General features: G+C 42.6%; 1 protein-coding gene across 4 annotated transcripts in view; it reads right to left on the bottom strand.

Moving 5' to 3' along the window:
* The window catches only part of PSME4 (proteasome activator subunit 4), an 81,513-nt gene that overhangs the window by 14,266 nt on the left and 54,853 nt on the right, over positions 1-12,394 (bottom strand). For all 4 annotated transcript variants that reach the window (XM_083604759.1, XM_083604758.1, XM_083604761.1 and 1 more), the window contains 10 exons: positions 11,621-11,757; positions 11,132-11,185; positions 9,597-9,726; positions 7,889-7,970; positions 6,888-7,041; positions 5,846-5,915; positions 4,440-4,565; positions 2,739-2,891; positions 1,446-1,550; positions 334-425 (listed from right to left, as the gene is read on the bottom strand). In XM_083604759.1, coding sequence (XP_083460885.1) covers positions 334-425; positions 1,446-1,550; positions 2,739-2,891; positions 4,440-4,565; positions 5,846-5,915; positions 6,888-7,041; positions 7,889-7,970; positions 9,597-9,726; positions 11,132-11,185; positions 11,621-11,757 — 1,103 coding nt within the window. The remainder of the gene's footprint in view (positions 1-333; positions 426-1,445; positions 1,551-2,738; positions 2,892-4,439; positions 4,566-5,845; positions 5,916-6,887; positions 7,042-7,888; positions 7,971-9,596; positions 9,727-11,131; positions 11,186-11,620; positions 11,758-12,394) is intronic.

Genomic DNA, 12,394 nt, shown 5'->3' on the forward strand with positions numbered 1-12,394 from the left:
CCGGAAGTAACCCTTTCCGGTACTTCCGGGTCGCTGCGGGACACAACCGGAAAGAATGTAACATGAAGCGGACGTAACATGAGGTATGACTGTATTGGATTACTGCAGTGCGCCTTATGTGGGGCTTGATCCTGAAGCAATTACTGCTGAATGCTGTGGTGCAACAGCTGACAAGAGTGAGAACCTGTCAGCACGGGAACAATCTGTTCTGTATAAATATGAGCCCCACTGTCTTCCACACTTTGGCCTACAACAAATAGGCAAAATTATTATTAATTTTTACTATTATTATTATTATTATTATTATTATTATTATTATTATTATTATTTTACCATGCATCAACAAATGATCCTCCTTCACCGCTCAACGGAGACTCCAACAACAATTCAAACAACCAGTGCAATTTTCGAGGGTCCCTGCTCTCCTGTATTAACAATTTTAAAAGGCAAAAGGGGCAAAATGATTTCTGGCAAGTGAAATCTTGGTAAAGCTTTCTGAAAGACAATTCAATATCAAACATTTGTGCTGTTAAAAGAGTGGGTTCTATTGCATAAAAACGTGTTGTTGTTTTTTTAAAAAAGCAAGCAAGAAATAAAAATCCAGACAGAAACCATCATAAAAAGAAAACACTGCAGCTCCAAAATGCCAGCTTGTATAAAATGTTCTTTTTGCCCTGAGCACATACCCTTTTTGTCTCTGAGCATACCAAAGCTTTGATCTAAGCCTTATCGCCAATCCTAAGCAGGTTACTCAGAAGTAAGTGTCACTGAGTTCAATGGTATTTATTCCTAAATTAAGAGTGCACAAAAGCCCATCCCTGGGTTATAATCTTTTATACACATTTACTAGGGAGTAAGACCAGAAGCAAGACTTACTTCTGAGTAAACAGCCAGAGGGCTGAATCACAGGTCTTCAAAAGTACGTTTTCATCCCAATTTCTAGGTTCATGTGAAACTTAAGACTCAGCAGCCACAGCTGTAATTTCCTGTCTAACTAAGGTGCTATTTCCCCCCGATAGTCACAGGACGAGCCAGAGAGACCCAATAATTAGATAGCAGCTTTCTCTTGGGCTGCATAACACGTCACATTTGCAGCACCCCAAAAAAGAGAAAAGATAAGAACAAAGTCCAAGCCTTGCCCTGTGCACACCAGACGGATTACAGAGAGCAAAAAATGGACAAAAATGACTGCAAAGGGGAGAGGCATGGAGGAAGGGGGAGCAAAAGTGAAGAAGACTGAGAAGACACCTTGCCCTGTAGCAACCTGAGCTACAGGGAAAGCTGTGACAAAACCACCTAACAACTGAACAGTTCCTCCCATACCTCAGAATAAGACGGAAGAGGCTTGGTACCCACCTCGCTGAGGAATAAGAAGAGCGAAGAACTATAGCACTTGTATTTTTTTTTAGATGCAGCAAATTAAAAAGGAAATATGCAGGACTTACACATGACGTTGCTATACAGGTACCCCAGTCATTGTAAGTTTCCACTGTTATGTTGGATAAAGCTGTCCTAAGAAGCGGACACAGAACTTTCCAGAGGTTCTCTACCTGTACAAAAAGGGAGAACAGGCAAAGAAATCATGAGAAGTACGTAGGCACGGCCGACCAGACCATGAGGCTAGGCAAGGCAGCTGTCGCAGGTTGCACCCTCCAAGGGGTGGGATCCTGTTCTGCTTTGCTGCTGGTCTCTAGGAGCAGAGAGGGACTGGCAGCAGATAGGGTGGAAGCAGGAGCTAAGCCTCACTCCCGGGTGGGAATCCAGAAAGGACATCCTCTTTCCCCCTGCCCAGCAGGGGGGTCTTCTTATGGAGTTTGCTCTCTCAATGTGGGGGTGGCAGCAGGTCTCAGGTGCTGAAACACCTTGAGCCACCCCTGTACATATGACACAGGGACTCTCTCTTTGCACTGCCGCTGTATTTTTATGTTTTGTTTTCTTGCATACTGCTCAGATACTGCTTAAACTTAAGCCGTCTCAATTAAAAAACCAAACAAAAAACTCAACAAAATTTAATTTCTTGCAAGGTAACGTTGCCAGTATGGAAATCTGAAAAAGAGCTCCTGTCAGAATCTCTGCAGCCTAAGATCTGGAGGAACCCAAAACCAAGAACACAGAATCCTTAATATTTTGGGCCAATTGCCAACCTTAAAGGATCAGAGAATAAACAGCAGTTCATTCTTAATCTCAGCTACTCATGATTCTGATACTAAGGGGTAAATATAATTTAGCAATTCCATGTTTAGGAAAATCCCAGAAACCAATTAATATCAATGTACAACTTTTAGACCAGGGTGGAGAGGGCTTCAAAAAAAGCAATGATTTCTTTGAAAGTTTAAAACTGGTATTATTTATATACTATTCTTCCCCAGGAATTCAATGTAGCTTTTCTAACCACCTTGGGATTTCGCAGGTTTATATTCTGTGTGCACTGGTTTTAATTATTGCATTTTATTTTGTTCTACACCACCCTGTGACACTTATGATGAAGTGTAGTATAAAAAATAACCTAAATAAATATAGGTTATATTCAACAAAGCACTGAGAAAGTAGTTCCGTCAGCACAAGGCTCTCTGGTTGCACAATGGCACTTTTCCTAAACCTGTTCTGGAGGTTTCCACAACCCCCCGGATCATATTTGGCGGACAGTGTGGGGGACATTCAGGGGGGTGAGAAAGTGGTAATCCTTGTGCATGCGCAGCTGTTTCGTTTTTGCAAAAATTAAACGAAGTACACGCTACCTTTTCAAATGTCCAGTGCTTAGATCCTCTTATCACACCAGCTATGATTTCTGCTATACATCGTTGGGGACTTTCGTGAGAATCTATTGCCAAATGTTCTAAGTGGGGTTTCAGTACAGGCAAGAAGGCATCATCAAAGTTTCTGAACAAGCCCTGTTAAAACAAGACTCATGGTTTAGTTTTAAACTCATCACTTTTACACTTTTGCGAAAAGGGCTAGCACAATTCCTGACTTAACTGTTCCAAAGTGTTAATTCTAGAAAACGCATGAAAAATATAATCAAAAGGTGTACTTTCCCATCCATTAATACAATGCACACTTTCCAAAGTTGTATTAAAAATAAAATAAGGTGTGCTATAGACTTACGATTAAGATACAGTGGTACCTCAGGTTACAAAAACCTCAGGTTACAAACACTTTGGGTTACAGACTCCACTAACAAGGAAGTAGTACCTTGGGTTAAGAACTTTACCTCAGGATGAGAACAGAAATTGCACAGTGGCGGTGTGGCAGGCCCCATTAGCTAAAGTGGTACCTCAGGTTAAAAATGGATTCGGGTTAAGAACGGACCTCCAGAATGAATTAAGTTTGTAACCAGAGGCACCACTGTACTGGTCTTAACTTCAAAAGATGCATAAGCCATGAATGAGAGAAAAGCAACAGTGACCAGTGTTGCAGTTCTGTGCCAACCCACCCCCCCAGGAATAAGAGAGAACCCCCCTGCATTTGCACATGCCTTCACAGGTGCATGAAATTATATTTTTCAACATTTCCCTCAAAATATATTTGCAAGCAAGCTCCCCAAAAGCATATATTGCCACTTTTATAGGGTCTCTTTTTAAGTGGGCATCCGTCTGCCACAGGAGACAATAGAAAGAATTTGCCATCAGGAAGAATGTCAAACTGCTGGAAAGTTAGACCATCTGCTGTGGATATAGAGTCTCTCTCTCTCTGCTCCCCCCCAATGTAAGTCTTACAGAAGGCAATACAATGAATATAAGCACAGTAGATTCTGGGTTGTCCGCAACTGAAAACTCTGGCTCAATACAAGTCAGAAAATAAGCTCCAAAGAGGTAAGCAAAGAGAAGAATAGAGGGGCTAAAGGGGGGGGGGGCAACAGACCCCTGGACGGTTAAGTCCAGTCAAAGGTGCCTATTGGGTCGTGGCGCTCATCTTGCTTTCAGGCTGAGGGAGCCAACGTTTGTTTGTCCACAGACAGCTTTCCGGGTCATGTGGCCAGCATGGCTAAACTGCTTTTGGTGCAACGGGAAACTGTGACGGAAACCAGAGCACCTGGAAATGCTGTTTACCTTCCTGCCACAGCAGTACCTATTTATCTACTTGAACTGGTGTGCTTTCAAACTGCTAGGTTGGCAGGAGCTGGGACAGAGCAACGGGAGCTCACCCCGTCATGGGGATTTGAACTGCTGACCTTCCAATCAGCAAGCCCAAGAGGCTCAGTGGTTTAGACCACAGTGCCACCTCCCTTTAATAGAGGGGCTAAGGACAACTTCGTCATGGCACTCATTCACAGCTTCATAAACTATGGTTTAGGAGACCTTGGTTCAATTGTCCGAACTGGACCAATATGTGGAATACAGAAATTTAACTGCATGGGTCATATATTATAGAGCTTTTTGTTAAGGATTTTATCATTTTCTAGAAGGTGTAACTAATCAAAGAAATAGATAACTGGTTACCTTGAAGAGGCAAAATCTGCGAGGATTAAATTTATCCTTTCCTTTTCTGTCTTCTAAAGAAAGAAACTTGATTAACTGCTCAACAAATTTTGGATCAGAAAAATGATCATAAATGACCTGCTCCGCCTGTAAAAAAAAAAGAAGAAACAAGAGCACAATGAAACTAAAAGGCCTTGTTTGGTCCGTACAACAGTCAGGCGTCGTCCTGGAAAAAAAGTCTGCATAGTTTATGGTCTCAGATATGTGACACTTTAACAAAAACAGGCATTCTGGGTTCAAAGGAAACATTATTCACGAGTGCAACTCATTTCAAAGCAGCTGCATTTTGTGGAAATACCGATAGAAATCTGGGTTCCTGTGAAATTAATGAGAGCCAGGACATCAGTTGCTGCAACTCAATTGACAACCTTTGAACCAGCCTCATTTTTCCAGGCTCATTAGAAGAACTGCAAGACTTTCAGAATACTGGCAAGGACAAAATACTCTTAAATCTTAAGCTTTGAAAGACCTTGTGTAGCTTTCAACAGCAATGCTTTTCCTTTTGCTAACTTTCCATCCTCAGTTCAGCAGTCATTTTGAGTTGACAAGACAACCCACATGCTTCATAAACCAGTGTGGTGCACTGAAAACAGGTATAGCTAACATGGTGTGCTCCAGATAATTTTTGGGGTCTACATCACCCCTGACTACTGGTGATCCAGGCTGGGACTGCTGGGAAATACAGTCCAATAACAACTGAAGAGCACCAAGTTGGCCACCTTTGAAGTAAAGTAATAGCCAAAGCATCCACGGGTGGCCAGAAATCATCAACTTTTTTTGAATGGTAAGCTGCTCATCGCTTATATGGAGAGAAACAAACTGTGAGTGCCTCCTGGCTTGGGAAAGAAAACTGAAGGGCAGGCACAAATGGGAACAAGTAACACTAATTCATGGCAAGCCGTTGCTTATGACTTCTTTTACATGTGCACTGGGTCACATAAATGAGATTCTATAATGGTCCGTGAAAGAACCGCTTCATGTTGCAATTATTGTTAAAAACACATGTGCAACACACTCAAGAGAACCTGTGTAGCAGCTGCTTTTAACTAATGTTCCCATTAGGGAAACTGATCAAGCTATTACATTAATCATTTATAAACTGAATCACCATGTTGGGGGGCAGGCAGGATAATGTGAAACATGATCAAAATAACCATGGAGCTTATCAAAAAGTTTTTTTTTGGTGTACAGGGAAGTCATTAATTGCATTCTTATTTTGCCTAGGTTTCTATGTGGAATCCAGATTACACATTTGGGCTTTGGAATTGTTCAAACATACACAATCACATCAGGAATAAATATATATGCCCAAGTTTGCATCAGTCCCAGAAAATACTCTCAGTGGAGTTTTAAAATATCACATTCACCTCTGAAAGCTCATCTCTACTTCTCCCAAGCTTTGGTTGCTCTTCAGCAGAAGCATAAATCTCCATATTTCTAGAAATTGTGAAGAGAGAAAAAATAAACAAGATAGGTTTCAATATTTTTGAACAAATCAAAATTTAGAGCCCACTGCAACTCAATGTAGCAAAATGTGTTAGGTAGATAGGTAAGATCAAACTCCAAAGAGCTGAATATATTAAAAAGGTATATTGGAGAAATAATGTTGCTGCTGCCCCAAAACAAGAATAAGCAGAGTATGTATGCTGTTGCATACCAGAAGGAACGTCTTCGCTGGCATCGTTTAGCCTGGACACTGAGGTCCAGTTCCAAGAGCATTCTGGCAATTTCCTCATTGCCTGAAATGGGCAACCCAGTCAGATGGGCTGGATAGAAATACTACTAGTAGTCGTTGTTGTTATACCAGCATGACAACCGTTAGAAGGCTGTTGACAGAGGCAACAAGGGAGCTTTAAGTCCCGCAATGGGGAACATGTAAAGGTAAAGGTATAGGGACCCCTGACCATTAGGTTCAGTTGTGGCCGACTCTGGGGTTGCAGCGCTCATCTCGCTTTACTGGCCAAGGGAGCCAGCGTACAGCTTCCGGGTCATGTGGCCAGCATGACCAAGCCGCTTCTGGCAAACCAGAGCAGCGCACGGAAACGACGTTTACCTTCCCGCTGGAGCGGTACCTATTTATCTACTTGCACTTTGACATGCTTTCGAACTGCTAGGTTGGCAGGAGCTGGGACCGAGCAACGGGAGCTCACCCCGTTGCGGGGATTCGAACTGCCAGCCTTCTGATTGGCAAACCCTAGGCTCTGTGGTTTAACCCACAGCGCCACCAGCGTCCCTTTGGGGAACATGTGGCCCTCCACAAATCCTTGAACTCCAACTCCCATCAGCCTCCACTAGCACAACCGGTGGTCAATGATGATAGAATACCTGGAGGGGTACAGGTTCCCAATCTGTGCCCTAGTCCCTTTCCAAGTTCACCAGAGGAGGGGGACGAGACAAGCCAGTACTTACCGAGGCCAGGTGTAGTAACCCCAGTGTGTTTTCTCCACGAAACGACAGGCCTCCCAAGCTTCTTTAGTCTTTGGTAACCTTGCACTGTCATAATGCAGCCACTGGTTGTCAGGTCTGTCGCCAGCCCTGATCTCAGGAAGCTGAGGGGCTCCACCTGCTCACACACGAAAAAAGAGAAAGCAACTGTTATATTATTGACCCTGTGATTCAGTTTCTGTGATTGGAACTATTTTATTTCTTTATCAAATTTATATACTGCCCTTCATCAACAATCAGGTTTTTTTAAAAAACCAAGACAGTCAGTTTTAAGAATCTGTATACATACCATTTCCCCCCACCCTTTTCGCATGAATTTCCAGAAGAAATCTGAGAACTCTTGGGCGATCTACATTTTCTATATAAAGGAAAGCCATGCTGTTTGCTTTCAGATTAGAATAAAACCACTAAACCTGCATTATGAACCCAACTTCTCTTTACTTCGTCAAATCAAAATAATTAAAACAAAAAGCAAGCACAAGTATAAAAAGCCCATCAAAATGTACAATATTACCATGGACTTTACTGAAAATTAGCTCAATCGTTCCCTTTGTTGCTGAAGAACACCAAGATTTACCATCTTGGGAAGGCGGTAGGGTTCTATCTTTGGCACTTTAATGGGGACAAAGCTCCCTGCAGCAAAGATCTACTGGAAAGATTTTAAGCTTCGATAACCAGCAACTTCTGGAGGGCCCTACATTACCTGGCCCCGCTTTCCCTGATCTAGGGTACGGTTCAATGAGTGAAGCATGCAACTGTCTCCACCCATCCTCAAGCCACCATTTTGTTCCCAGCTCTGAATGACAGATCTCAGGGCTCCAGCAGAAAGAAAAATAGATCCTGCAAGCTTGAAATCTGACACCCCCCATATAACACATACATAGTTCACATATACACACTAAATAAAAACTTCATGGGGGGAAAGCAACCTGGTGCCTGCAACTGTTTTTGTTCAGGACACTTACTGATTTGGAATGGGCAGATGGACAACTTCTTGTGAGGCCTCTTCAGCTGCTTGAGGATGCCAGCCACAGCAGAAATCGCCATCTTTTTTTAAAAAAAGGAAAAGAAAAGTTTAGCTCATGCATTTTAAAAATTCAGTGCAAGCAACTGCTTAAGCTGCCCTCCCTTCCTCACGCCCAATATTGAAGAACTACGCAAGGAGTGGACTCCTGCCTACTGATCAATAGGAAGAAGTGGTGTCCCTCCAAAACAATCTGCACCCACGTTTTCATCCCATCCCAAGGAAAATAACTTTCTGGTTCACCCAGCAGCTTTGAGTAACTGAAAAAGCAAGCATAAAAGATGGACCCCCCCCCCTTCATAGCACTAAATTTGACCCACTACTCTTCTCGTTTATTTTCTCCTAATGGTTCACCATATGCTTCCTGTGGTTCAGTGAGGAAGACACTAGAGTTCAGTGGAGGAACATGTGTCCTGCATAGGGAAGGCTTGAGGTTGGAGAACCTCTTTTGGACTTTTTGTGTAAAAGGAAAATAAATTAATACGAGTCATTTGGGTTGGAAGATTGTGAAAAATATTGCCTCACAGAAAGCAGATCAGTTGGATGCCATTCTTGAGTTAATATTTGGGTAATTTCTTTCTGACAGACAGAAAATCGAGAGTACTTTTTATTTTTCCTTTTTCTCTCATTTATTTTCTTCTATCTTTTGGTTTTCCTTTGGTGCTTTCTTTTCTCTGTCTCCCTGTTTTTATTTTTTATTTAGATTAGTTTCTTTGATCTTATTGTATTATGAAAAAGCTTCAACAAAATCTCATAAACAGAAGGCTCCGGTTTCAATGCCTGGCATCCAATGACCAAGCAACAAGCGATGGAAAAGATCTTTCCTTAAGACCCTGGAGAGCCACTGTAAGTTAGAGAAAACTAAAGCTAGTAGTTGTACAATTAGTCTGGCCTAGTGTAAGGCAGATGCCTATGTAACAATTTAAAGGGTAAAGGTAAAGGGAACCCTGACAGTTAAGTCCTGTCACGAACGACTCTGGGTTTGCAGCGCTCATCTCACTTTACAGACTGAGGGAGCTGGCGTTTGTCCGCTCCGCAGAGAGTTTTTTTGGGTCATGTGCCCAGCATGACTAAGCCGCTTCTGGCACAAGGGAACACCAACACCAGAGCAGTGCACGGAAACGCCGTTTACCTTCCCACTGGAGCGGTACCTATTAATCTACTTGCACTTTTTGGCGTGCTTTCGAACTGCTAGGTTGGCAGGAGCTGGGACCGAGCAATGGGAGCTCACCCCGTTGTGGGAATTCAAACCGCCAACCTTCCGATCGGCAAGCCCAAGAGGCTCAGTGGTTTAGACCACAGCGTCACCCGCGTCCCATGATTTAGTAACGATTTATTAAGGCCTAATTCATCCCTTCACTTTGGGCTGCAGTGGAAGTCCAAAAGGGAATGTCAGTGGTGTTAGTTATCCAAAGTGGTTTCCTTTGCACACTGGGCAAATCAGCAAGCCAACATGTGTCCACCAAGTCTGACCTTTGCCCAGGACATGGCAGTGTGGAAGCAAAATGCGTATTAACCTCATTTACAAGAACAGCAGCAGGTATCACTTTGACATGTGCAAAAGCAATCGTGTGACTCTGCCTTTGGGTTAAGAGGAATGGGATCAGCACTGGCAACCAACCATTTAAATCCATTTGCCATTTTCTTACCTTGCGAACCACTAGGGCGTCGTGGTTGAGACATTTCACAAAGAATTTGATGGCTCTCGGAGGCAGCACCCTGTCGTCTCTTAACAGCAGGGACAGAAAACCGACGCCAATGTGCTCAAACTTCCAGGGGCTGAGGGGGAAAGGGAGGATATGGAATCAAATAGACTTTTGGGACAGAGGGAATGAATGCAGTTATCAAGCACAATTTAGGGCCAAACCAATTCCTCCGGCCACTGTTAACAGCTCTCCACTCCAGCGTTTGCACACAAGAGGCCCAACTCTCATTTGCACTACAACAGCTCTAATTTTAAGGTGGCGTGTGTGGTAGTAGAGATATATGCAATTCTAATATCCACACGATCACATCTTATATGCATTTAACTTGCACAATTTCAACTACATGCAGCCGAAGGCCGGCTGTTTGAAACCCCACAAATTAAATGCCGTCTCGTTGCGAGGGGAGGGCCTTACTCAGGAAGCAAGGCTCCCTCGTCTCACTGGGACTGGGATGCTTCCACGAGATCTCACAAGAGCATCCCAGGGCTTCTGGAGCCAGCACGCCACTTCTGGAAGCCCCAGGATGCTCACACAGGGGAATAATAATAATAATAATAATAATAATAATAATAATAATAATAATAATAATAATTTATTATTTCTACCCCGCCCATCTGGCTGGGTTTCTCCAGCAACTCTGGGCGGCTTCCAACAAAGTAGTAAAATACAGTAGTCTGTTAAACATTAAAAAGCTTCCCTTTTAATGTTCCCTTAAACATTAAAAGCTTCCCCTTCCAAGGGTTTGCGTATACACGGTTTTGCTTATACACTGAACCACTGGAACCGAACTCCTGCGTAAGACTGTAAGATACGATTAATCATAATGTACTTAAAGGCATGGAGTTTCCAAAATTTTAAAAAAATAAATCCCCATAGGGGAAGGAAGATGAAGAATGTCAACAGCATTTGAAGGTCAACACTTCTGCAGCCTTCTATAATGCCCAAAGAAGAGAGATACAAACGAGGACTTTCAATGAGTTGAGGATTTACTTCAAGATAAGGACATTGTTAAAAAGAAAAACATGAAGAGTCAAGAGGTGGTACCATGACGATTTACAACAAAAATGCAAATCTACTCAGAAGCAGCTACTGAGCAAAACATTCAGAATTTATTGTTAGCTAAAACACGGGTGGAGGACCTGTGACTCAGCACATGCAGGACTACAGATGCCATCATCCCTGACCATTGGTCAAGCTGGCTAGGGCTGGTAGGTGTTTGGCGTCCAACAACATTTGGCGAGGGCACGGGTTCCCCATCCCTGAGTTAAATTATCACATTATTCAGCTCTGATCCCGTAAGACCTGTGGGGGTGTGGTACTGTCGAACAGAAACCTTGAAAGAAAACTGTTTTATCTGCCACAGAATTTAGAATGGGGACTGGGAAAAGAATCACATAGAATAATCTCACAATCCTGTCTAAAAGTCTCTCAAAGCCAGAGAATGATTTACATTTTGGAAATGAAACATGCATACTTACAGATTTCTTTGATCCACACAATCTAACAGCTTGTTAATCAGGTTTTCATAGTTTCTGCAAATGAAAAGAAACATTCCGATATTAATCACATTTAGGACCTCAATAACATGCAGTGTGCCTCCTCTGCTTCTGCCACCTGCTAAAATAATACAATTCTTTGTGGCAGCCGCTGCATATGAAAGACTTACCACAAGGTGCCTTACAAGAAAAATTTAAACTGAGCACCACATTTTCCAGTTTGTCTATCAACCCAAAGACAGACATGTTGAAGTGTTCATGAACAGACAAGACAGTCATTAGATTGTTTTTTTCTTGGAAGCAAAAGAGGCAAAAACTGATGAACAGCAAATTAAGCTTTATATACATTCTGGAAAAGTGAAATTTCTAGCTATTTACTTATTTTACTGCAAAATAAAATGAATAGTTAAGACATATCATTGCAAAGTTAAATAAAGTGTTAATTTTATTCTATGGCCCCGGTGCACTTACTGAGAGGACTCGGCATTCCTTTCTTTCTGTCGCTGAATTCCCTGTTGGAGCTCCTCTGAACTAAGACTCGTCCAGTTGTTCTGCAGAACCCCTGACTTCTGCATGAGGACAGCGACCTCAACACATTTCTCCGGAACCTGGCAAAGTAGGGAGATGCAAATGAGTCTCTGACAGAACAAGGACATTCCTCCGTAGGGAAACACGTCATGTTTTATGGATTCAAAAGACCTTCACCGCCACACAAAAAACTCTCAAAATATATATTCAGTCTATCAAATGAATAATACTGCTTTTGGATGAATATTCCAAAAGCCCAGTAATCCTAGCCCCTACCTGGAGCATCATCCCTTAATTTTTGTGATCATCTACGTATCTCTGCACTGCATCTTCCTCCCAACTCTCCCAAAGGAATTTGGCCTTTTTGAAAACTGTAACTGCACAAATGCTTTAAAAGTTATGATATTTTCACATCCCTGTCAGAAACACCTCGTATAACAACCATCCAAATGTTCTGTTCCTGTAGTAATTATCTTAGAGGCACCAAGTCATGAAGAAGAAGAAGAAGAAGAAGAAGAAGAAGAAGAAGAAGAAGAAGAAGAAGAAGAAGAAGGTGTTATTTATACCCAGCCCATCTGGCTGAGTTTCCCCAGCCACCCTGGGCGGCTCCCAATCGAGTATTAAAAACAATCCAGCATTAAGTCATTAGCTGCGGCTCCCCAACACGCAACAAAGTATGTGTTATGAGGGCTTCTTCCTGCTCCAAGTGGCTCCACA

Source organism: Podarcis filfolensis, assembly GCF_964270895.1.
Source record: "Podarcis filfolensis genome assembly, chromosome: 3".
Taxonomy (NCBI): domain Eukaryota; kingdom Metazoa; phylum Chordata; class Lepidosauria; order Squamata; family Lacertidae; genus Podarcis; species Podarcis filfolensis.